A 27,449-nucleotide genomic window follows, 5' to 3' on the forward strand; every position below is an offset into this window, starting at 1 on the left:
AGGGGAAACAGAGTGTTGATGCTGTAGCTAGGTGACCAGAAGGAGGGGAAACAGAGTGTTGATGCTGTTGCTAGGTGACCAGAAGGAGGGGAAACAGAGTATTGATGCTGTAGCTAGGTGACCAGAAGGAGGGGGAACAGAGTGTTGATGCTGTTGCTAGGTGACCAGAAGGAGGGGAAACAGAGTGTTGATGCTGTAGCTCTGTAGCTAGGTGACCAGAAGGAGGGGAAACAGAGTGTTGATGCTGTTGCTAGGTGACCAGAAGGAGGGGAAACAGAGTATTGATGCTGTTGCTAGGTGACCAGAAGGAGGGGGAACAGAGTGTTGATGCTGTAGCTAGGTGACCAGAAGGAGGGGAAACAGAGTATTGATGCTGTTGCTAGGTGACCAGGAGGGGGAACAGAGTGTTGATGCTGTAGCTAGGTTACCATCACTCTCTTTCTCTCCATCCACCTCTCCTTCTCATCTGTCATGCCAACTCAGAGAGAGAGAGAGAGAGAGAGAGAGAGAGACTTTTTTTAATGAAACTGTTCTGTTCCTATATTGACAGGAAAAAGTAAGGTTATTTTTATCCATCTCTCCTTCTCTCCCTATCATGATATCTATTGAACTGGGCAGCCCATCTCTCCTGCTACTGACAAAAGACCAGGGCTGTATGTCTCCATAGCACAGGGATAGATCCTGTCCTCTCACAAAAAGAGCTAGAATACACTAAGAGAAAATTGCAGTGACTCTCAAATGGTTTTAAACAACAGTGAATAAATGTGTCTCTTAATATGTCCATTGAAATCTTGAAAATAATGATATGCTATGCAGTGGCCAGTATCATAACTGGTAACAACTATATGTCTGTGTGTCTTAGTCTGTAGTACAATGTGTTACTGAAGACTGTCTCCCATAGGCTAGCCATCTTCTCCACACACACACACACCCTCCCTGCTGTTCTAACCAGCCTGTTCTAACCAGCCTGTTCTACCAGCCGCCAGCCCGTTCTAACCAGCCCGTTCTAACCAGCCCGTTCTAACCAGCCCGTTCTAACCAGCCCGTTCTTACCAGCCTGTTCTAACCAGCCTGTTCTTACCAGCCTGTTCTAACCAGCCTGTTCTAACCAGCCTGTTCTTACCAGCCTGTTCTAACCAGCCTGTTCTAACCAGCCTGTTCTAACCAGCCTGTTCTTACCAGCCTGTTCTAACCAGCCCGTTCTAACCAGCCTGTTCTAACCAGCCTGTTCTAACCACCCTGTTCTAACCAGCCTGTTCTAACCAGCCCGTTCTAACCAGCCTGTTCTTACCAGCCGTCTCTACAGCACATCTACAGGTACACGCACACACACACACACACACACACACACACACACACACACACACACACACACTGCTCTGAGCATTCTGGCATCTGGTCCTGCTGACTGGGTGTCTGGACTTACTAACATCAAATAACAGACTGGTTGAGAAAGAGAGGGGAGGAGAGGAGGGGAGGGAAGACGAGACGAGGAGGGTAGAGGAGGGAAGACGAGACGAGGAGGGTAGTGGAGGGAAGACGAGATGAGGAGGAGAGGAGGGGAGGGGAGGGGAGGGAAGACGAGACGAGGAGGGTAGAGGAGGGAAGACGAGGAGGGGAGGGGAGGGAAGACGAGATGAGGAGGGTAGAGGAGGGAAGACGAGGAGGGGAGGAGAGGAGGGGAGGGGAGGGAAGACGAGACGAGGAGGGTAGAGGAGGGAAGACGAGGAGGGGAGGGAAGACGAGATGAGGAGGGTAGAGGAGGGAAGACGAGGAGGGTAGAGGAGGGAAGACGAGATGAGGAGGGTAGAGGAGGGAAGACGGGGGGGGGGAGGAGGGGAGGGGAGGGAAGACGAGACGAGGAGGGTAGAGGAGGGAAGACGAGGAGGGGAGGGGAGGGAAGACGAGATGAGGAGGGTAGAGGAGGGAAGACTAGGAGGGTAGAGGAGGGAAGACGAGATGAGGAGGGTAGCGGAGGGAAGACGAGGAGGGTAGAGGAGGGGAGACGAGAGGGGAGGAGAGGAGGGGAGGGGAGGGAAGACGAGACGAGGAGGGTAGAGGAGGGAAGACGAGGAGGGGAGGGGAGGGAAGACGGGAGGAGGGGCGGAGGGGACGGGGAGGGGGGAGACGGACGAGGGGGGAGGAGGGGAGGGGGGAGGGGAGACGGAGGGGGGAGGGGAGGGGAGAGAGGAGGGGAGGGAGGGGGGGAGACGAGAGGGGAGAGAGGAGGGGAGGGGAGAAGAGAGGATGAGAGGGGAGACGAGAGGATGAGAGGGGAGGAGGGGAGGGAAGACGAGAGGAGGGGTGGAGGGGAGAGGAGACGAGACGATGAGAGGGGAGGGGAGTGGAGAAGAAAGGAAAGGAAAGGAGGGGGAGGGGAATGGATAGGGAAGGAGGGGGAGGAGAGAAGATGAGAGGCGGTGGGGCGAAGGGAGGGCAGAGGAGAGGAGAGAAGAGAAGTAGAGGAAAGGAGGGGGGTTGAAGAGGGGAGGGGGGAGGGGAGAGGAGAGTTGAGGCTGCCTAGGAACCAGCAGATAAAACTTGAAGCACTAGAGCTTCTAAACTCTTCTCCTATAGCTGGAACTGGAGGTATTCTAAACTCTTCTCCTATAGCTGGAACTGGAGGTGTTCTAAACTCTTCTCCTATAGCTGGAACTGGAGGTGTTCTAAACTCTTCTCCTATAGCTGGAACTGGAGGTGTTCTAAACTCTTCTCCTATAACTGGAACTGGAGGTGTTCTAAACTCTTCTCCTATAGCTGGAACTGGAGGTGTTCTAAACTCTTCTCCTATAGCTGGAACTGGAGGTGTTCTAAACTCTTCTCCTATAACTGGAACTGGAGGTGTTCTAAACTCTTCTCCTATAGCTGGAACTGGAGGTGTTCTAAACTCTTCTCCTATAGCTGGAACTTCTCCTATAGCTGGAACTGGAGGTGTTCTAAACTCTTCTCCTATAGCTGGAACTGGAGGTGTTCTAAACTCTTCTCCTATAGCTGGAACTGGAGGTGTTCTAAACTCTTCTCCTATAGCTGGAAATGGAACTGGAGGTGTTCTAAACTCTTCTCCTATAGCTGGAACTGGAGGTGTTCTAAACTCTTCTCCTATAGCTGGAACTGGAGGTGTTCTAAACTCTTCTCCTATAACTGGAACTGGAGGTGTTCTAAACTCTTCTCCTATAGCTGGAACTGGAGGTGTTCTAAACTCTTCTCCTATAGCTGGAACTGGAGGTGTTCTAAACTCTTCTCCTATAGCTGGAACTGGAGGTGTTCTAAACTCTTCTCCTATAGCTGGAACTGGAGGTGTTCTAAACTCTTCTCCTATAGCTGGAACTGGAGGTGTTCTAAACTCTTCTCCTATAACTGGAACTGGAGGTGTTCTAAACTCTTCTCCTATAGCTGGAACTGGAGGTGTTCTAAACTCTTCTCCTATAGCTGGAACTGGAGGTGTTCTAAACTCTTCTCCTATAGCTGGAACTGGAGGTGTTCTAAACTCTTCTCCTATAGCTGGAACTGGAACTGGAGGTGTTCTAAACTCTTCTCCTATAGCTGGAACTGGAGGTGTTCTAAACTCTCCTCCTATAGCTGGAACTGGAGGTGTTCTAAACTCTTCTCCTATAGCTGGAACTGGAGGTGTTCTAAACTCTTCTCCTATAACTGGAACTGGAGGTGATCTAAACTCTTCTCCTATAACTGGAACTGGAGGTGTTCTAAACTCTTCTCCTATAACTGGAACTGGAGGTGTTCTAAACTCTTCTCCTATAACTGGAACTGGAGGTGTTCTAAACTCTTCTCCTATAGCTGGAACTGGAGGTGTTCTAAACTCTTCTCCTATAACTGGAACTGGAGGTGTTCTAAACTATTCTCCTATAGCTAGAACTGGAGCTGTTCTAAACTCTTCTCCTATAGCTGGAACTGGAGGTGTTTTAAACCCTTCTCCTATAGCTGGAACTGGAGGTGTTCTAAACTCTCCTCCTATAGCTAGAACTGGAGGTGTTCTAAACTCTTCTCCTATAGCTGGAACTGGAGGTGTTCTAAACTCTTCTCCTATAGCCGGAACTGGAGGTGTTCTAAACTCTTCTCCTATAGCTGGAACTGGAGGTGTTCTAAACTCTTCTCCTATAACTGGAACTGGAGGTGTTCTAAACTCTTCTCCTATAGCTGGAACTGGAGGTGTTCTAAACTCTTCTCCTATAGCTAGAACTGGAGGTGTTCTAAACTCTTCTCCTATAGCTGGAACTGGAGGTGTTCTAAACTCTTCTCCTATAGCTGGAACTGGAGGTGTTCTAAACTCTTCTCCTATAACTGGAACTGGAGGTGTTCTAAACTCTTCTCCTATAGCTGGAACTGGAGGTGTTCTAAACTCTTCTCCTATAGCTGGAACTGGAGGTGTTCTAAACTCTTCTCCTATAACTGGAACTGGAGGTGATCTAAACTCTTCTCCTATAACTGGAACTGGAGGTGTTCTAAACTCTTCTCCTATAACTGGAACTGGAGGTGTTCTAAACTCTTCTCCTATAGCTGGAACTGGAGGTGTTCTAAACTCTTCTCCTATAGCTGGAACTGGAGGTGTTCTAAACTCTTCTCCTATAGCTGGAACTGGAGGTGTTCTAAACTCTTCTCCTATAACTGGAACTGGAGGTGTTCTAAACTCTTCTCCTATAGCTGGAACTGGAGGTGTTCTAAACTCTTCTCCTATAGCTGGAACTGGAGGTGTTCTAAACTCTTCTCCTATAGCTGGAACTGGAGGTGTTCTAAACTCTTCTCCTATAGCTGGAACTGGAACTGGAGGTGTTCTAAACTCTTCTCCTATAACTGGAACTGGAGGTGTTCTAAACTCTTCTCCTATAGCTGGAACTGGAGGTGTTCTAAACTCTCCTCCTATAGCTGGAACTGGAGGTGATCTAAACTCTTCTCCTATAGCTGGAACTGGAGGTGTTCTAAACTCTTCTCCTATAACTGGAACTGGAGGTGTTCTAAACTCTTCTCCTATAACTGGAACTGGAGGTGTTCTAAACTCGTCTCCTATAGCTGGCACTGGAGGTGTTCTAAACTCTTCTCCTATAGCTGGAACTGGAGGTGTTCTAAACTCTTCTCCTATAACTGGAACTGGAGGTGTTCTAAACTCTTCTCCTATAGCTGGAACTGGAGGTGTTCTAAACTCTTCTCCTATAACTGGAACTGGAGGTGTTCTAAACTCTTCTCCTATAGCTGGAACTGGAGGTGTTCTAAACTCTTCTCCTATAGCTGGAACTGGAACTGGAGGTGTTCTAAACTCTTCTCCTATAAATGGAACTGGAGGTGTTCTAAACTCTTCTCCTATAACTGGAACTGGAGGTGTTCTAAACTCTTCTCCTATAGCTGGAACTGTAGGTGTTCTAAACTCTTCTCCTATAGCTGGAACTGGAACTGGAGGTGTTCTAAACCCTTCTCGTATAACTGGAACTGAAACTGGAGGTGTTCTAAACTCTTCTCCTATAACTGGAACTGGAGGTGTTCTAAACTCTTCTCCTATAGCTGGAACTGGAGGTGTTCTAAACTCTACTCCTATAGCTGGAACTGGAGGTGTTCTAAACTCTTCTCCTATAGCTGGAACTGGAGGTGTTCTAAACTCTTCTCCTATAGCTGGAACTGGAGGTGTTCTAAACTCTTCTCCTATAACTGGAACTGGAGGTGTTCTAAACTCTTCTCCTATAACTGGAACTGGAGGTGTTCTAAACTCTTCTCCTATAACTGGAACTGGAGGTGTTCTAAACTCTTCTCCTATAGCTGGAACTGGAACTGGAGGTGTTCTAAACTCTTCTCGTATAACTGGAACTGAAACTGGAGGTGTTCTAAACTCTTCTCCTATAACTGGAACTGGAGGTGTTCTAAACTCTTCTCCTATAGCTGGAACTGGAGGTGTTCTAAACTCTACTCCTATAGCTGGAACTGGAGGTGTTCTAAACTCTTCTCCTATAGCTGGAACTGGAGGTGTTCTAAACTCTTCTCCTATAGCTGGAACTGGAGGTGTTCTAAACTCTTCTCCTATAACTGGAACTGGAGGTGTTCTAAACTCTTCTCCTATAACTGGAACTGGAGGTGTTCTAAACTCTTCTCCTATAGCTGGCACTGGAGGTGTTCTAAACTCTTCTCCTATAGCTGGAACTGGAGGTGTTCTAAACTCTTCTCCTATAACTGGAACTGGAGGTGTTCTAAACTCTTCTCCTATAGCTGGAACTGGAACTGGAGGTGTTCTAAACTCTTCTCCTATAACTGGAACTGGAGGTGTTCTAAACTCTTCTCCTATAACTGGAACTGGAGGTGTTCTAAACTCTTCTCCTATAGCTGGAACTGTAGGTGTTCTAAACTCTTCTCCTATAGCTGGAACTGGAACTGGAGGTGTTCTAAACTCTTCTCGTATAACTGGAACTGAAACTGGAGGTGTTCTAAACTCTTCTCCTATAACTGGAACTGGAGGTGTTCTAAACTCTTCTCCTATAGCTGGAACTGGAGGTGTTCTAAACTCTACTCCTATAGCTGGAACTGGAGGTGTTCTAAACTCTTCTCCTATAACTGGAACTGTAGGTGTTCTAAACTCTTCTCCGATAGCTGGAACTGGAGGTGTTCTAAACTCTTCTCCTATAGCTGGAACTGGAGGTGTTTTAAACTCTTCTCCTATAGCTGGAACTGGAGGTGTTCTAAACTCTTCTCCTATAGCTGGAACTGGAGGTGTTCTAAACTCTTCTCCTATAGCTGGAACTGGAGGTGTTCTAAACTCTTCTCCTATAGCTGGAACTGGAGGTGTTCTAAACTCTTCTCCTATAGCTGGAACTGTAGGTGTTCTAAACTCTTCTCCTATAACTGGAACTGGAGGTGTTCTAAACCCTTCTCCTATAGCTGGAACTGGAACTGGAGGTGTTCTAAACTCTTCTCGTATAACTGGAACTGAAACTGGAGGTGTTCTAAACTCTTCTCCTATAACTGGAACTGGAGGTGTTCTAAACTCTTCTCCTATAGCTGGAACTGGAGGTGTTCTAAACTCTACTCCTATAGCTGGAACTGGAGGTGTTCTAAACTCTTCTCCTATAGCTGGAACTGGAGGTGTTCTAAACTCTTCTCCTATAGCTGGAACTGGAGGTGTTCTAAACTCTTCTCCTATAACTGGAACTGGAGGTGTTCTAAACTCTTCTCCTATAACTGGAACTGGAGGTGTTCTAAACTCTTCTCCTATAGCTGGCACTGGAGGTGTTCTAAACTCTTCTCCTATAGCTGGAACTGGAGGTGTTCTAAACTCTTCTCCTATAACTGGAACTGGAGGTGTTCTAAACTCTTCTCCTATAGCTGGAACTGGAACTGGAGGTGTTCTAAACTCTTCTCCTATAACTGGAACTGGAGGTGTTCTAAACTCTTCTCCTATAACTGGAACTGGAGGTGTTCTAAACTCTTCTCCTATAGCTGGAACTGTAGGTGTTCTAAACTCTTCTCCTATAGCTGGAACTGGAACTGGAGGTGTTCTAAACTCTTCTCGTATAACTGGAACTGAAACTGGAGGTGTTCTAAACTCTTCTCCTATAACTGGAACTGGAGGTGTTCTAAACTCTTCTCCTATAGCTGGAACTGGAGGTGTTCTAAACTCTTCTCCTATAACTGGAACTGTAGGTGTTCTAAACTCTTCTCCGATAGCTGGAACTGGAGGTGTTCTAAACTCTTCTCCTATAGCTGGAACTGGAGGTGTTTTAAACTCTTCTCCTATAGCTGGAACTGGAGGTGTTCTAAACTCTTCTCCTATAGCTGGAACTGGAGGTGTTCTAAACTCTTCTCCTATAGCTGGAACTGGAGGTGTTCTAAACTCTTCTCCTATAGCTGGAACTGGAGGTGTTCTAAACTCTTCTCCTATAGCTGGAACTGTAGGTGTTCTAAACTCTTCTCCTATAACTGGAACTGGAGTTGTTCTAAACTCTTCTCCTATAGCTGGAACTGGAGGTGTTCTAAACTCTTCTCCTATAGCTGGAACTGGAGGTGTTCTAAACTCTTCTCCTATAACTGGAACTGGAGGTGTTCTAAACTCTTCTCCTATAGCTGGAACTGGAGGTGTTCTAAACTCTTCTCCTATAGCTGGAACTGGAGGTGTTCTAAACTCTTCTCCTATAACTGGAACTGGAGGTGTTCTAAACCCTTCTCCTATAGCTGGAACTGGAGGTGTTCTAAACTCTTCTCCTATAGCTGGAACTGGAGGTGTTCTAAACTCTTCTCCTATAGCTGGAACTGTAGGTGTTCTAAACTCTTCTCCTATAACTGGAACTGGAGGTGTTCTAAACTCTTCTCCTATAACTGGAACTGGAGGTGTTCTAAACTCTTCTCCTATAGCTGGAACTGGAGGTGTTCTAAACTCTTCTTCTATAGCTGGAACTGGAGGTGTTCTAAACTCTTCTCCTATAGCTGGAACTGTAGGTGTTCTAAACTCTTCTCCTATAGCTGGAACTGGAGGTGTTCTAAACTCTTCTTCTATAGCTGGAACTGGAGGTGTTCTAAACTCTTCTCCTATAGCTGGAACTGTAGGTGTTCTAAACTCTTCTCCTATAACTGGAACTGGAGGTGTTCTAAACTCTTCTCCTATAGCTGGAACTGTAGGTGTTCTAAACTCTTCTCCTATAGCTGGAACTGGAGGTGTTCTAAACCCTTCTCCTATAGCTGGAACTGGAACTGGAGGTGTTCTAAACTCTTCTCCTATAACTGGAACTGGAGGTGTTCTAAACTCTTCTCCTATAACTGGAACTGGAGGTGTTCTAAACTTTTCTCCTATAGCTGGAACTGTAGGTGTTCTAAACTCTTCTCCTATAGCTGGATCTGGAACTGGAGGTGTTCTAAACTTTTCTCCTATAGCTGGAACTGTAGGTGTTCTGAACCCTTCTCCTATAACTGGAACTGGAACTGGAGGTGTTCTAAACTCTTCTCCTATAGCTGGAACTGGAGGTGTTCTAAACTCTTCTCCTTTAGCTGGAACTGGAAGTGTTCTAAACTCTTCTCCTATAGCTGGAACTGGAGGTGTTCTAAACTCTTCTCCTATAGCTGGAACTGGAGGTATTCTAAACTCTTCTCCTTTAGCTGGAACTGGAGGTGTTCTAAACTCTTCTCCTTTAACTGGAACTGGAGGTGATCTAAACTCTTCTCCTATAACTGGAACTGGAGGTGTTCTAAACTCTTCTCCTATAGCTGGAACTGGAACTGGAGGTGTTCTAAACTCTTCTCGTATAACTGGAACTGAAACTGGAGGTGTTCTAAACTCTTCTCCTATAACTGGAACTGGAGGTGTTCTAAACTCTTCTCCTATAGCTGGAACTGGAGGTGTTCTAAACTCTACTCCTATAGCTGGAACTGGAGGTGTTCTAAACACTTCTCCTATAGCTGGCACTGGAGGTGTTCTAAACTCTTCTCCTATAGCTGGAACTGGAGGTGTTCTAAACTCTTCTCCTATAACTGGAACTGGAGGTGTTCTAAACTCTTCTCCTATAACTGGAACTGGAGGTGTTCTAAACTCTTCTCCTATAGCTGGAACTGTAGGTGTTCTAAACTCTTCTCCTATAGCTGGAACTGGAACTGGAGGTGTTCTAAACTCTTCTCGTATAACTGGAACTGAAACTGGAGGTGTTCTAAACTCTTCTCCTATAACTGGAACTGGAGGTGTTCTAAACTCTTCTCCTATAGCTGGAACTGGAGGTGTTCTAAACTCTACTCCTATAGCTGGAACTGGAGGTGTTCTAAACTCTTCTCCTATAACTGGAACTGTAGGTGTTCTAAACTCTTCTCCGATAGCTGGAACTGGAGGTGTTCTAAACTCTTCTCCTATAGCTGGAACTGGAGGTGTTTTAAACTCTTCTCCTATAGCTGGAACTGGAGGTGTTCTAAACTCTTCTCCTATAGCTGGAACTGGAGGTGTTCTAAACTCTTCTCCTATAGCTGGAACTGGAGGTGTTCTAAACTCTTCTCCTATAGCTGGAACTGGAGGTGTTCTAAACTCTTCTCCTATAGCTGGAACTGGAGGTGTTCTAAACTCTTCTCCTATAGCTGGAACTGGAGGTGTTCTAAACTCTTCTCCTATAGCTGGAACTGTAGGTGTTCTAAACTCTTCTCCTATAACTGGAACTGGAGTTGTTCTAAACTCTTCTCCTATAGCTGGAACTGGAGGTGTTCTAAACTCTTCTCCTATAGCTGGAACTGGAGGTGTTCTAAACTCTTCTTCTATAACTGGAACTGGAGGTGTTCTAAACTCTTCTCCTATAACTGGAACTGGAGGTGTTCTAAACTCTTCTCCTATAGCTGGAACTGGAGGTGTTCTAAACTCTTCTCCTATAGCTGGAACTGGAGGTGTTCTAAACTCTTCTCCTATAGCTGGAACTGGAGGTGTTCTAAACTCTTCTCCTATAGCTGGAACTGGAGGTGTTCTAAACTCTTCTCCTATAGCTGGAACTGGAGGTGTTCTAAACTCTTCTCCTATAGCTGGAACTGGAGGTGTTCTAAACTCTTCTCCTATAACTGGAACTGGAGGTGTTCTAAACTCTTCTCCTATAACTGGAACTGGAGGTCTTCTAAACTCTTCTCCTTTAACTGGAACTGGAGTTGTTCTAAACTCTTCTCCTATAGCTGGAACTGGAGGTGTTCTAAACTCTTCTCCTATAGCTGGAACTGGAGGTGTTCTAAACTCTTCTCCTATAGCTGGAACTGGAGGTGTTCTAAACTCTTCTCCTATAGCTGGAACTGGAGGTGTTCTAAACTCTTCTCCTATAGCTGGAACTGGAGGTGCTCTAAACTCTTCTCCTATAACTGGAACTGGAGGTGTTCTAAACTCTTCTCCTATAGCTGGAACTGGAGGTGTTCTAAACTCTCCTCCTATAGCTGGAACTGGAGGTGTTCTAAACTCTTCTCCTATAGCTGGAACTGGAGGTGTTCTAAACTCTTCTCCTATAGCTGGAACTGGAGGTGTTCTAAACTCTTCTCCTATAACTGGAACTGGAGGTGTTCTAAACTCTCCTCCTATAGCTGGAACTGTAGGTGTTCTAAACTCTTCTCCTATAGCTGGAACTGGAGGTGTTTTAAACTCTTCTCCTATAGCTGGAACTGGAGGTGTTCTAAACTCTTCTCCTATAGCTGGAACTGGAGGTGTTCTAAACTCTTCTCCTATAGCTGGAACTGGAGGTGTTCTAAACTCTTCTCCTATAGCTGGAACTGGAGGTGTTCTAAACTCTTCTCCTATAGCTGGAACTGGAGGTGTTCTAAACTCTTCTCCTATAACTGGAACTGGAGGTGTTCTAAACTCTCCTCCTATAGCTGGAACTGGAGGTGTTCTAAACTCTTCTCCTATAGCTGGAACTGGAGGTGTTCTAAACTCTTCTCCTATAGCTGGAACTGGAGGTGTTCTAAACTCTCCTCCTATAGCTGGAACTGGAGGTGTTCTAAACTCTTCTCCTATAGCTGGAACTGGAGGTGTTCTAAACTCTTCTCCTATAGCTGGAACTGGAGGTGTTCTAAACTCTTCTCCTATAGCTGGAACTGGAACTGGAGGTGTTCTAAACTCTTCTCGTATAACTGGAACTGGAGGTGTTCTAAACTCTTCTCCTATAGCTGGAACTGGAGGTGTTTTAAACTCTTCTCCTATAGCTGGAAATTGAACTGGAGTTGTTGCAAAGCTAAAACCAAAGCTAGTGTTGTGATTGCCTTTACATTTTTGTTTGCAATCATCTCTAGTTCTAGGCCTACGCTCAAAGACACTACTAAGACGGTGAACAGTTAGCATTTCCCATAAGACAACGTGATTCTTAGCCGTCATGCTAACACTATCTGGGCATGTGCCACCGACAAAGAAGAACAGCCTTAGCTTAGCCTCTGCGCATGTGCACAGTGGTTTCCCCTGTTCCAAAAAGATTATTTTCCTCACAACAATGGTATCCATGAACTTGTGACTTGTTGGGTTTTAATGAAAGCAGGTATCTGGTATGAGAAGTTCCATGAAATGGTTTCCCAACTTCTTTAATTCAAGTCACAGCCCAATCTGAAGTGTCCCAGCAACATGGAGGTACAGCTGACTGAGTAGGACCATGACAATAAATATAGTCCCACACTGTTCCCAGGCTGGTATGGGACCATTGAAACAGAGAACGAGTAGTGTACTTTCTTTTCATGGCAATAGAACATGTTGTTTGTACTCTGCCTTATCTTTTGAAGTTGTTAAATTGAACTTGGACTCGTTGTGAATCAGAGCTGACAGCCACGGAATGGAGACACCTGAGAGAGACTTTGGCCTCTGCAGTACTACTGCCAAATACTCATACTCTGTTTCAATGTTCCCATACAAGCTTCAGAAGAGTTTGGGACTATATGTCTTTCTTTTTAATGACAAGGAATGTCCAGATTTGGGTTAGTGTGAAGTGTAGGCCAAGGAGGGGTAGCTACTTCCTAGGAACGTTCATCCCTTTACAGGCTTCACAAAGTGGCAGGCAGCACAACAGCACATAAAAGACTGTCCAGTGTGTGTGTGTGTGTGTGTGTGTGTGTGTGTGTGTGTGTGTGTGTATGTTTGTACTGTTCTTTTACATTATTGATGAACATCTCTTATGAATGGCAATCTTCTCTGCAGCATCAGAGACTGAACATCTGAATCCTAAATGCCACCAAATTCCCTACATAGTGCACTACTCTGGTCTAAAGTAGTGTACTATACAGGGTTCTATTGGGCCCTAGTCAAAAATAGTGCACTACATAGGGGTTAGGGTGGCATTTGGGACACAGACAACATCACAAAGAGATGTTTTCTGGATGGATAGGACCACAGCCGTACAATCAAATACATTTCCTCCCTTTGTAGCCGTTCTACAGCACTGTTCCATTATTGATCATTAACTGATCAGTTATTGATATTGAGACCGTGAAATGGTAAAGCCAGAAACAAGTCTAGATTCTTAGGTGGACGGACTAGCTATGAGCCTGTGACATCTCTTACCCTCAATCAAATACATCTACTCTTTCTGTACACAACTTTCATTATATAATGATAAAACACCAAAGTAACCAATCCAGTATAGTATGACTCCATACCTAGAAAGACTGAAAGGTTATGACTCCATACCTAGGTAGGGTGAAAGGTTATGACTCCATACCTAGAAAGACTGAAAGGTTATGACTCCATACCTAGAAAGACTGAAAGGTTATGACTCCATACCTAGAAAGACTGAAAGGTTATGACTCCATACCTAGAAAGACTGAAAGGTTATGACTCCATACCTAGAAAGACTGAAAGGTTATGACTCCATACCTAGAAAGACTGAAAGGTTATGACTCCATACCTAGAAAGACTGAAAGGTTATGACTCCATACCTAGAAAGACTGAAAGGTTATGACTCCATACCTAGAAAGACTGAAAGGTTATGACTCCATACCTAGAAAGACTGAAAGGTTATGACTCCATACCTAGAAAGACTGAAAGGTTATGACTCCATACCTAGAAAGACTGAAAGGTTATGACTCCATACCTAGGTAGGGTGAAAGGTTATGACTCCATACCTAGAAAGACTGAAAGGTTATGACTCCATACCTAGAAAGACTGAAAGGTTATGACTCCATACCTAGAAAGACTGAAAGGTTATGACTCCATACCTAGAAAGACTGAAAGGTTATGACTCCATACCTAGAAAGACTGAAAGGTTATGACTCCATACCTAGAAAGACTGAAAGGTTATGACTCCATACCTAGAAAGACTGAAAGGTTATGACTCCATACCTAGAAAGACTGAAAGGTTATGACTCCATACCTAGAAAGACTGAAAGGTTATGACTCCATACCTAGAAAGACTGAAAGGTTATGACTCCATACCTAGAAAGACTGAAAGGTTATGACTCCATACCTAGAAAGACTGAAAGGTTATGACTCCATACCTAGAAAGACTGAAAGGTTATGACTCCATACCTAGAAAGACTGAAAGGTTATGACTCCATACCTAGAAAGACTGAAAGGTTATGACTCCATACCTAGAAAGACTGAAAGGTTATGACTCCATACCTAGAAAGACTGAAAGGTTATGACTACATAACTAGGTAGACTGAAAGGTTATGACTCCATACCTAGAAAGACTGAAAGGTTATGACTCCATAACTAGGTAGACTGAAAGGTTATGACTCCATAACTAGGTAGACTGAAAGGTTATGACTCCATACCTAGAAAGACTGAAAGGTTATGACTCCATACCTAGGTAGACTGAAAGGCTATGACTCCATAACTAGGTAGACTGAAAAGTTATGACTCCATACCTAGGTAGGGTGAAAGGTTATGTCTCCATACCTAGGTAGACTGAAAGGTTATGTCTCCATACCTAGGTAGACTGAAAGGCTACGACTCCATACCTAGGTAGACTGAAAGGTTATGTCTCCATACCTAGGTAGACTGAAAGGTTATGTCTCCATACCTAGGTAGGGTGAAAGGTTATGTCTCCATAACTAGGTAGACTGAAAGGTTATGTCTCCATAACTAGGTAGACTGAAAGGCTACGACTCCATACCTAGGTAGACTGAAAGGTTATGTCTCCATACCTAGGTAGACTGAAAGGTTATGTCTCCATACCTAGGTAGGGTGAAAGGTTATGTCTCCATAACTAGGTAGACTGAAAGGTTATGTCTCCATAACTAGGTAGACTGAAAGGTTATGTCTCCATACCTAGGTAAGGTGAAAGGTTATGACTCCATACCTAGGTAGACTGAAAAGTTATGACTCCATACCTAGGTAGACTGAAAGGTTATGACTCCATAACTAGGTAGACTGAAAGGTTATGTCTCCATACCTAGGTAGACTGAAAGGTTATGACTCCATACCTAGGTAGGGTGAAAGGTTATGACTCCATATATAGGAAGACTGAAAGGCAATGACATTACTCACCCTCAATCAACTATCTAGCCTCTGTTTTTCCTACAGCGATTTACTTATTGATCACAATCGATCAATGAAAGATATTGATAATCATCACAGACCACGAATTTTGACCAAAATTAACCGGAGAGATTACTGCTTCCAAGGTTTTCTTTTTCCAAGCTATACGGAGGGTGCTGTAGCAAACAAACAGCAGAGACCTGAGGACAACATCCAACCTGGAACTGAGTGAGTAGTGTTTGGTCTGGTGTTATTTTGAAAGCCAAAAAGAAGAAAAAAAATGAAAAAAAATTACAAATAAAGTACATTACAATGATATATTTTATTTAATGGGGACTGAATGCTGAGTTAAGGCTGCCAGGCTTGCAAGGACAGACCAGATACAAATTCAATCAGCACTAAGGTGTGAAGTAAAAGGTGTCTAGGAATTTGGGCCCAACAAGTGGCAGGAGTCTTTGAAGCATCCTCTGAAGCCCCCTCCTGTCACGCCCTGACCTAGGAGAACTGTTTTTTCTCTGTTTAGTTAGGTCGGGGTGTGATGGGGGTGGGCATTCTATGTTTTTGTTTCTATGTTTTGGCCGGGTATGGCTTCCAATCAGAGGCAGCTGTCTGTCTTTGTCTCTGATTGGAGGCCATACTTAGGCAGCCTTTTCCCACTTGGTTTCCGTGGGTAGTTGCTTTCTGTTTCGTTAATGTAACCTGACAGAACTGTTGGTTGTCGTTTTGTTTCTTTTGTCAAAGTGTTAGTTTTCATTAAAATACAATTATGAGCACTCAACACGCTGCGCCTTGGTCCCCTTTATACGACGCCCATTACAGAACTACCCACCATGATTGGACCAAGCAGCGTGGTCAGGAGGACTGGACCTGGGAAGAAATCCTGGATGGGGCAGGACCCTGGACAAAGCCTGGGGAGTATCGCCGTCAGCAAGAGGAGATAGAGGCAGCGAGAGCGGAACGGCGATACTATGAGGAATAAGCACGGCGGCGGCCCGCGGCCCGAGTCTTCGGCGACGGCCCGCGGCCCCGAGTCTTCGGCCCCGAGTCTTCAGCGGCGGCCCGCGGCCCCGAGTCTTCGGCCCAGAGTCTTCGGCGGCGGTTGGTGTTCAAAAGCCTCCGGCAATGATCCACGGTCTGGTTCCTCCGGAGACACAGAAGCGGGGGGGATCAGCGGGCGGTGGGGGTGCTACGCCCCGAACCACAGCTGCCGCCAAGTACAGATGTAACCTGACACAACTGTTGGCTGTCGTTTTGTTTCTTTTGTCAAAGTGTTAGTTTTCATTAAAATACAATTATGAGCACTCAACACGCTGCGCCTTGGTCCCCTCTATACGACGCCTGTTACACCTCCTGCTGTTCAAAGATCATTGACTGGCATTTTCTACAAGAAATCTGCCTCCAGAAATAAAAGTTTCTCCCAAGTGGGTTTGACACCAACTCCCGTTGCCTGCTACATTGCTGCTTGGATTCCACCTGGCGATCTGTTCACCGTCTGCCCTGGCCTGTCTCCCCTGTCTGGTACAGGTACCCCCACCACACTCACCCCTCTCTCCCGAGCTTTCGCTCACCTCACAGTGGCGGTTCTAGACCATTTCAACTAGGGGGGCCAAGCTGGGGCCAGTTACATTAGACGTTATTGTTGTCATATCGTTTTCTTCACTGCATTGCAGGCATTATCAGGCAAAAGACCATGTTCATAATCATTCAACAATTTATTTGCATTTTCTGTCTAATAACGGATGTAAAAAAAGAACGATAGCAAAAATTAGTTATGTAAAAATGATTTCATACTCCACATTTAGGGGGGGTCACAAGGGGGTCCAAAATTGTTGTCACAGGGGCACTGCCCCCCCCCCCCCCCCCCCCCCCCACTAGAAGCTTATTACCTAAAATGGATCAATTGAAAATGTGGGTTCACAGCTCCAATCCAGATGTGTTGGTCATTACTGAGACGTGGTTAAGGAAGAGTGTTTTGAATACTGATGTTAACCTTTCTGGTTATAACCTTTTTCGGCAAGACAGATCTTCCAAAGGTAGGGGAGTGGCAATTATTACCAAGGACCACCTTCAGTGCTCGGTTGTCTCCACCAAGTCTGTCCCCAAACAATTTAATTTGCTGGTTTTAAGCATTAAACTTTAAAATAGCACTTTCTTGACTGTTGCTGCGTGCTATCGTCCTCCATCAGCACCGGCCTGTACCCTACCTGCCCTAAGCTCTCTCCTGGCCCCTTACACTAAGTCAAATTTGTCCTGCTTGGTGACCTAAACTGGGACATGCTTAAATCACCTGACCAAGTCCTAAAGCAATGGGACTCCCTAAATCTTTTTCAGATTATTACCAATCCCACAAGGTATGACTCCAAACACCCAGAAAAGGCTACTCTCCTTGATGTTATCCTCACAAATAATCCTGATAGGTTTCAGTTTGGTGTTTTCTATAATCACCTTAGTGATCACTGTTTTACAGCCTGTGTTCGTAATGGCTGCTCAGTGAAACAACCTGTCCTGATTTGTCATAGACGCTTGCTAAAAAACTTTAATGAGCAAGCCTTCCTTCATGAACTGGCCTCTGTGAAATGATATAGAATCAGCTTGATCCCCTCTGTCGAAGACGTTTGGACCTTAATTTTTGATATTATCAGTGGTATTGTTAACAAACACGCCCCCATAAAGAAAATGAGAATTAAAAACAGGTTCAGCCCCTGGTTCGACCGTGATCTTGCAGAGTTACTCCACCGCAATTATTGCATTTGGCAAAAGGCTCGGCACACGCATACTCAGGCTGACTGACTATCGTTCAGGCAAATGAGAAATAAGAGCACTCAGGCTATCCGGAAGGCCAAAGTTAGTTCTTTTAAGGAGCAGTTCTCTCTCTGTGGGTACAACCCTAAGAACTTCTGGAAAACAGTTGAAAACCTGGAAAATAAACCCTCCTCCTCACAGCTGCCCATGTCGCATAATGTTGATGATGTGGTTGTTACTGACAAGAAGTACATGGCTAAGTTCTTTAATCCCCACTTCATTAAGTCAGGATTCCTATTTGACTCAGCTTTGCCTCCTTGCCTGTCCAACATTTCCTCATCTCCCACCCCTTCTAACGCAACTATCCCCGATGCTTCTCCCTCTTTCCCCTGCCCCGCTACAAAGTTTCTCCCTGCAGGCAGTTACTGAGTCCGAGGAGCTAAAGGAGCTCCTTAAACCTTACCCTAAAAAAACATCTGGATCAGATGGTTTAGACAATTTCTTCTTTAAGGTTGCTGCCCCTATCATCGCCAAGCCTATCTCCAACCTTTTTAACCTGTCTCTCCTCTCTGGGGAGGTTCGCATTGCTTGGAAGGCAGCCACGATTCGTCCTTTATTTAAAGCGGGAGATCAAGCTGATCCTAACTGTTATAGGCCTATTTCTATTTTGCCCTGTTTATCAAAAGTGTTGGAAAAACTTGTCAATAATCAACTGACTGGCTTTTTTGATGTCTATAGTATTCTCTCGGGTATGCAATCTGGTTTCCGCTCAGGTTATGGATGTGTCACCACAACCTTACAGGTCCTCAATGATGTCACCATTGCCCTTGATTCTGAGCAATGTTGTGCTGCTATTTTTATTGACTTGGCCAAAGCTTTTGATACGGTAGACCATTCCATTCTTGTGGGCTGGCTAAGGAGTATTGGTGTCTCTGAGGGGTCTTTGGTCTGGTTTGCTAACTACCTCTCTTAAAGAGTGCACTGTATAAAGTCAGAAAATCTGCTGTCTCAGCCACTGCCTGTCACCAAGGAAGTACCCCAAGGCTCGATCCTAGGCCCCACGCTCTTCTCAATTTACATCAACAGCATAGCTCAGGCAGTAGGAAGCTCTCTCATCCAATTATATGCAGATGATACAGTCTTGTACTCAGCTGGCCTCTCCCCGTATTTTGTGTTAAATGCTCTACAACAAAGCTTTCTTAGTGTCCAACGAGCTTTCTCTACCCCTAACCTTGTTCTGAACACCTCCAAAACAAAGATAATGTGGTTTGGTAAGAAGAATGCTCCTCCTCCCACAGGTGTTATTACTACCTCTGAGGGTTTAGAACTTTAGGTAGTCACCTCATACAAGTCCTTGAGAGTATGGATAGACGGTACACTGTCCTTCTCTCAGCAAATATCAAAGCTGCAGGCTAAAGTTAAACCTAGACTTGGTTTCCTCTATCGTAATCGCTCCTCTTTCACCCCAGCTGCCAAACTAACCCTGCTTCAGATGACCATCCTACCCATGCTAGATTATGGAGAAATAATTTATAAATCGGCAGGTAAGGGTGCTCTCGTGCGGCTAGATGTTCTTTACCATTCAGTCATCAGATTTGCCACCAATGCTCCTTATAGGACACATCACTGTACTCTATACTCCTCTGTAAAGTGGTCATCTCTGTATACCCGTCACAAGACCCACTGGTTGATGCTTATTTATAAAACCCTCTTAGGCCTCACTCCCCCCTATCTGAGATATCTACTGCAGCCCTCATCCTCCACATACAACACCCGTTCTACCAGTCACATTCTGTTAAAGGTCCCCAAAGCACACACATCCCTGAGACGTGACTGGAACGAGCTGCAACAAACACTCAAACTGGACAGTTTTATCTCCATCTCTTCATTCAAAGACTCAATCATGGACACTCTTACTGACAGTTGTGGCTGCTTTGTGTGATTGTTGTCTCTACCTTCTTGCCCCTTGTGCTGTTGTCTGTGCCCAATAATGTTTGTACCATGTTTGGTGCTGCTACCATGTTGTGTTGCTACCATGTTGTTGTTATGTTGTGTTGCTACCATGCTGTGTTGTCATGTGTTCCTGCCTTGCTATGTTGTCTTAGGTCTCTCTTTATGTAGTGTTGTGTTGTCTCTCTTTTCATGATGTGTGTTTTGTCCTACATTTATTTTTTTATTATTCCAGGCCCCATCCCTGCAGGAGGCCTTTTGCCTTTGGGTAGGCCGTCATTGTAAATAAGAATTTGTTCTTAACTGACTTGCCTAGTTAAATAAAGGTTAAATAAAATAAATAAATGAAAGAGGGGCATTCAACCTACTGGCTGAGAGAAACCAACACAGATATTAGTAACCATCATAAGCTATGAAATCCCTTACCGGAGTCCGTAGAGCACGGTGCCGTCCGGATGCAGTCGGATCATTCTGTTCTTGACCGTGACGCCGTGGACAAAGGACTTTTTATCGTTGAGGAAGTAGGTGTCGGGAACCCAGAGCGAGTCAGCTACCCTGTTATCCAAGGTCAGGTTGAGGGCTATCTCAGAGTAGGACAGACGCTTGTCCCGCCAGGCCTGCTGGAAGTACATGGTCAATGTGTAGTCCTGGAAGAGAGGGGGAGGAAAGAGAAGAGTCATAAAACGAGTGGAGAGAGGGATAGATGGGATAGGTAGCTGAAACTACATGGTTAACATGTAGTCCTGGAGGAGGAGAAGAGTGGATAAACCTACTGGACTGTACATCTCATAACACAACATTCTGAGATAGATCGAAAGAGGGAATGAATGAATGAATAAGTTTGATACTAGCCTACGTGAGATTTCATAACTTTTAAAACCATGACCAGAGAGACTGTCGAAGAATACAGCAAAGAGCAGCTGTTTTTAAGAGTGAGTTCATGTCTACGTTTTTATTCAGCTCTTACAAAACGCGCTTCTCCCTACTTCCATTTGAGCTGCAATGTGTAGCCAAGTGTATTGACAGCCAGCCCTGCAATGTTATTATTATTAGCAGCTCGTCGTGTCTATTTTAATATCGAGGAGTAGTTCACTTTCTCTGGTCACAGGACCAACATGAATTTGTGCATGAGGCAGATGCGGTGCGACTCCCGTTTAGCCATCAGGCGGATGACTGTGTCCCCTCTCTCTAGTCAGTGTCACCGGAGGAAAGGAAGGAAAGAGCAGGGACCGGTGAGAGGCGGACCCTCTGCTGCGCTCTACCTCCCTCCGCTGAGACTAATGACGTGTTCAAAACAACTGGGAACTCCGACTGGGAAAATAGTTTTGAACGTCCATCCTGCTCGGAATTCCGTCCTGCTCGGGCATCTTTCTACAGCTCCGACTTTACGACCCGAAGATCGCTGATATCATGATTTGACCTCTGTTTTTTTTTTCAGGTTCACCGTTGTGTTGAAACCACCTTGACCATAAGATGCAGGTACCATCCAGTAAAATAAAAAAGCGAATTATTTGCAAATTATTTAAATTCATGCTCACCTCACAACTGATCTATTTAGTTATCAAAGCTCGAGTTTTTAAGTATAATATGGTATGAGATTAGCACAACTGGCAGGCCAAGCATATAACCAATATGCTTTGATAATGTATCAGGCCCACTGCACGAACCTGATTCCCACAGAACTGATTTTATTAGGTTAAATCTGAGCTGAAGATCTCGGCTTGCTTGGTGACAGTCTCACTGAACAGCAGAAGGTCATCTACATGGTATGGTTGGTGTAGAACAGTCTGAAACGGCACTGGCCTCTAACTGACCTCTACTGACCTCTAACTGACCTCTACTGGCCTCTAACTGACCTCTACTGACCTCTAACTGACCTCTACTGGCCTCTAACTGACCTCTACTGTCTCTAACTGACCTCTACTGTCTCTAACTCGTCTCTAACTGACCTCTAGCTGACCTCTAACTGACCTCTAACTGACCTCTACTGATCTCTAACTGACCTCTACTGGCCTCTAACTGTCCTCTACTGGACTCTAACTGACCTCTACTGTCTCTAACTCGTCTCTAACTGACCTCTAGCTGACCTCTAGCTGACCTCTACTGTCTCTAACTGACCTCTACTGGGCTCTAACTGACCTCTACTGTCTCTAACTGGCCTCTACTGGCCTCTACTGTCCTCTAACTGGCCTCTACTGGCCTCTAACTGTCCTCTACTGGTCTCTAACTGACCTCTACTGTCTCTAACTCGTCTCTAACTGACCTCTAGCTGACCTCTAGCTGACCTCTACTGTCTCTAACTGACCTCTACTGGGCTCTAACTGACCTCTACTGTCTCTAACTGGCCTCTACTGGCCTCTACTGTCCTCTAACTGGCCTCTACTGGCCTCTAACTGTCTTCTACTGGTCTCTAACTGACCTCTACTGTCTCTAACTCGTCTCTAACTGACCTCTAGCTGACCTCTAGCTGACCTCTACTGGCCTCTAACTGTCCTCTACTGGTCTCTAACTGACCTCTACTGTCTCTAACTCGTCTCTACTGACCTCTAGCTGACCTCTAACTGTCCTCTACTGCCTCTAACTGACCTCTACTGGCCTCTAACTGACCTCTAGCTGACCTCTAGCTGACCTCTAACTGACCTCTAACTGTCCTCTACTGTCCTCTAACTGTCCTCTACTGTCTCTAACTGGCCTCTAACTGACCTCTACTGGTCTCTAACTGACCTCTACTGTCTCTAACTCGTCTCTAACTGACCTCTAGCTGACCTCTAACTGTCCTCTACTGTCCTCTAACTGACCTCTACTGTCTCTAACTCGTCTCTAACTGACCTCTAGCTGACCTCTAGCTGTCCTCTACTGTCCTCTAACTGACCTCTAGCTGACCTCTAACTGACCTCTAGCTGACCTCTAACTGTCCTCTAACTGACCTCTACTGTCTCTAACTGGTCTCTAACTGACTACTGTCTCTAACTGACCTCTACTGTCTCTAACTGGCCTCTAACTGACTACTGTCTCTAACTGACCTCTACTGACCTCTAACTGGCCTCTAACTGACCTCTACTGGCCTCTAACTGTCCTCTACTGGCCTCTAACGGACCTCTACTGGCCTCTAACAGACCTCTAACTGGCCTCTACTGGCCTCTAACTGGCCTCTAACGGACCTCTACTGGCCTCTAACAGACCTCTAACTGGCCTCTACTGGCCTCTAACTGGCCTCTAACTGACCTCTACTGACCTCTAACTGACCTCTACTGGCCTATAACTGGGCTCTAACTGACCTCTAATGGCCTCTACTGGCCTATAACTGAACTCTACTGGCCTCTACAGGCCTATAACTGACCTCTACTGTCCTAATTACATTTTAGTCATTTAGCAGACGCAATTTCAGTAGTGAGTGGATACATTTTCATACTGGTCCCCCTGTGGGAATCAAACCCACAACCCTGGCTTTGCAAGTGCCACGCTCTACGACCTGAGCCACACAGGCCTGTAACTGACCTCTACGACCTGAGCCACACAGGCTTGTAACTGACCTCTACCAACTGAGCCACACAGGCTTGTAACTGACCTCTACCAACTGAGCCTGTAACTGACCTCTACTGACCTGTAACTGACCTCTACGACCTGTAACTGACCTCTACGACCTGAGCCACACAGGCCTGTAACTGACCTCTACTGAGGGCAGTAGTGGTCATGCTGACTGGGGTTAGGGGGTTAATACTCAGCCAACTCTTCTCTCCTCCTGGCTGACTTACTGGTCCCAAATGGCACCCTATTCCCTATATAGTAGCACTTCGTTTGACCAAAGCCTAATGGCAGCCTATGGGCCCTGGTCAAAAGTAGTGCACTACATAGGGCATAGGTTGCCTTTTCAGAAGCAGCCACTGACGGGGGCAACAACCTGAGGGTTAATTCCTCAGCTATCTCAGCTGGCTGGCCCATGATAAAAATATACTGCTTCTCCTCCGATGGAGCCACTCCATGGTTTATGAGGACAATACCTCCCTCCCTTTAGTCCATCCATCCATCTTTCACTCTAGCCATCACTCTCTCATGCTTCCCTACCCTTTACAGACCAAATAGAGTACTCCAGCTGGGGCTCTCTCTCTCTCTCTCTCTCTCTCTCTCTCTCTCTCTCTCTCTCTCTCTCTCTCTCTCTCTCTCTCTCTCTCTCTCTCTCCTATTTGTAAGCATTTACTACTGCAAACAGACACAGTACACAGCTTCCATTCCTGAAGTCAGTGTTTGCTGCTGGTTTCCCAGGTTTGAATTGGTCACCATTGGGCATTGATGACTAGAGATGGCATGTCTGCCCCCCCCCCCCCCCCCCACACTCTCCTACCGTGTACCTATCATACTCCATATATAAAACATAGGCAAAACCAACACATGCTCACACTGCCAGTGAGACATAACATACGCATGTACATTACTGGACTCTCAAAATACATCCATCCACCCATCCACCCACCCATCCATCCATCCACTCATCCACCCACCCACCCATCCACCCATCCATCCACTCATCCACCCACCCACCCATCCATCCACTCATCCATCTACCTACCTACCCATCCACCCACCCATCCATCCACCCATCCATCCACCCACCCACCTATCCATCCACCCACCCACCCACCTATCCATCCACCCATTCACCCACCCATCCATCCATCCACCCACCCACCCATCCATCCACCCATCCATCACCCATCCATCCACCCACCCACCCATCCACTCATCCACCCACCCACCCATCCATCCACCCATCCATCCATCCACCCACCCACCCACAGTACAACCCAGCGGAGAGAGCACTGCAGTGTGATATCATCATCTCTGTTACCGAGCAGATTGTAATAAAATGAAGTGGAAAACAGAACATGATACACATGAAGCCATTAAGCTTTTCTCTATTTTATATCTACAGCACTTATCATTTATCTCTGCCACGTCCTGACCATAGAGAGCTTGTATTTTTCTATGGTAGAGTAGGTCAGGGTGTGACTGGGGGGTTTTGTCTAGTTTATTCATTTCTATGTTTGGTTCTAGTTTCTTTTTTCTATGTTGGGGTTTTTGTCTAGTTAAAATGTTCTATGTTGTGTTCTAGGTTGTTTTTTCTAGGTTGGGGTTTTTGTATGATTCTCAGTTATGATTCTCATCGTTGTCTCTAATTGGGGATCATATTTAAGTAGTTTTTTTCCCACTAGTGTTTGTGGGAAATTATTTTGAGTTAGTTTATGTTGCACCTCTTCGTCACGGGTTGTTGTTTCTTTGTTTATAGTTTATTGTATGTCTTGCATAGTTTCACAGATAAATATGTGGAACGATACACACGCTGCGCCTTGGTCTCATTCATACGACAAACGTGACAATCTCCTCTGGTTGTGTTTTACCAACCTGGTCTTTAATCCCTTGGGAGTCAAAATATCCTCAATATATTGATGTTTTGCACATAAAAAAAAAATGGCTCATAATTTGAGGCCTTTTACATTAAAGAGGATTCTTAAAGCAGCGAGACTAGAAGTGTGTCCCAAATGGCACTATATTCCCTACATAGTGCACTATTTTGGACCAGACAGTAGCAGTTATGGGGGGCAGGGGGGCCAGTGCCCCTGTGACAACAATTTTGGACCCCCTTATGGCCCCCCTAAATGTGGAGTATGAAATAAGTTTTACATAACTCATTTTTGCTATCGTTCTTTTTTTACACCCGTTATTAGACAATGGCAACGATGATGATTATGAACATGGTCTTTTGCCTGCTAATGCCTGCAATGCAGTGAAGAAAACGATATGACACCAATAACGTCTAATGTAACTGGCCCCTCTAACAGTACAACTGGCCCCAGCTTGGCCCCCCCAGTTGAAATGGTCTAGAACCGCCACTGGGACCAGAGACTTCTTCCAGGCTGAAAGAAGTCTGGACATTCCAGGACACACTCTTTCTCCACCAATCTTGAACGTCTCTCGCTCTCATTATCAGAGTGTTGATCAGTTGTCTCCCTCTCTCCCCTCTCTTCCCCTCGCCCCGTCTCCTCCCTCTCTCCCCCTCTGTCTCCCCCTCTCGGGAGTGTGAGCGGGCACCTTAGGACCGAGTGTCTATCACTCTTAGGGTGTGTCCTAAATGGGACCCTATTCCCTTTGTAGTGCACTGCAGCCCTATGGGCCTGGGTCAATAGTAGTACACTACAAAGGTAATAGGATGCCATTTGGGACGTGATCTTACACAGTGTCTCCTGCGGGAGGCTAGCAGTTATCTCCAATCCACAGCTCCATGTTCTACTGTCCACAGCTCTATGTTCTACTGTCCACAGCTTTATGTTCTACTGTCCACAGCTCTATGTTCTACTGTCCACAGCTCCATGTTCTACTGTCCACAGCTTTATGTTCTACTGTCCACAGCTTTATGTTCTACTGTCCACAGCTTTATGTTCCACTGTCCACAGCTCCATGTTCTACTGTCCACAGCTCCATGTTCTACTGTCCACAGCTTTATGTTCTACTGTCCACAGCTCCATGTTCTACTGTCCACAGCTCCATGTTCTACTGTCCACAGCTCTATGTTCTACTGTCCACAGCTCCATGTTCTACTGTCCACAGCTTTATGTTCTACTGTCCACAGCTTTATGTTCTACTGTCCGCAGCTTTATGTTCTACTGTCCACAGCTCCATGTTCTACTGTCCACAGCTTTATGTTCTACTGTCCACAGCTTTATGTTCTACTGTCCACAGCTTTATGTTCTACTGTCCACAGCTTTATGTTCTACTGTCCACAGCTCCATGTTCTACTGTCCACAGCTCTATGTTCTACTGTCCACAGCTCTATACTCTACTGTCCACAGCTCCATGTTCTACTGTCCACAGCTTTATGTTCTACTGTCCACAGCTCTATGTTCTACTGTCCACAGCTCCATGTTCTACTGTCCACAGCTCTATGTTCTACTGTCCACAGTTTATGTTCTACTGTCCACAGCTTTATGTTCTACTGTCCACAGCTTTATGTTCTACTGTCCACAGCTCCATGTTCTACTGTCCACAGCTTTATGTTCTACTGTCCACAGCTCCATGTTCTACTGTCCACAGCTCTATGTTCTACTGTCCACAGCTCTATGTTCTACTGTCCACAGCTCCATGTTCTACTGTCCACAGCTCCATGTTCTACTGTCCACAGCTCCATGTTCTACTGTCCACAGCTCTATGTTCTACTGTCCACAGCTTTATGTTCTACTGTCCACAGCTTTATGTTCTACTGTCCACAGCTCCATGTTCTACTGTCCACAGCTCTATGTTCTACTGTCCACAGCTTTATGTTCTACTGTCCACAGCTCCATGTTCTACTGTCCACAGCTCTATGTTCTACTGTCCACAGCTCTATGTTCTACTGTCCACAGCTCCATGTTCTACTGTCCACAGCTCCATGTTCTACTGTCCACAGCTTTATGTTCTACTGTCCACAGCTTTATGTTCTACTGTCCACAGCTCCATGTTCTACTGTCCACAGCTCTATGTTCTACTGTCCACAGCTCCATGTTCTACTGTCCACAGCTTTATGTTCTACTGTCCACAGCTCCATGTTCTACTGTCCACAGCTTTATGTTCTACTGTCCACAGCTCTATGTTCTACTGTCCACAGCTTTATGTTCTACTGTCCACAGCTTTATGTTCTACTGTCCACAGCTCTATGTTCTACTGTCCACAGCTCCATGTTCTACTGTCCACAGCTTTATGTTCTACTGTCCACAGCTTTATGTTCTACTGTCCACAGCTCCATCTTCTACTGTCCACAGCTCTATGTTCTACTGTCCACAGCTCCATGTTCTACTGTCCACAGCTCCATGTTCTACTGTCCACAGCTCTATGTTCTACT

At 45.5% G+C, this 27,449-nt stretch overlaps 1 protein-coding gene across 1 annotated transcript in view; it reads right to left on the minus strand.

Moving 5' to 3' along the window:
- LOC106592285 (gamma-aminobutyric acid receptor subunit beta-2) overlaps window positions 1-27,449 on the minus strand; it is a 113,658-nt gene that overhangs the window by 49,881 nt on the left and 36,328 nt on the right. The window contains exon 4 of the mRNA XM_045717878.2: window positions 20,006-20,226. Coding sequence (XP_045573834.1) covers window positions 20,006-20,226 — 221 coding nt within the window. The remainder of the gene's footprint in view (window positions 1-20,005; window positions 20,227-27,449) is intronic.

This window comes from Salmo salar, chromosome 05 (genome assembly GCF_965601325.2).
Source record: "Salmo salar chromosome 05, fSalSal1, whole genome shotgun sequence".
Lineage (NCBI taxonomy): Eukaryota > Metazoa > Chordata > Actinopteri > Salmoniformes > Salmonidae > Salmo > Salmo salar.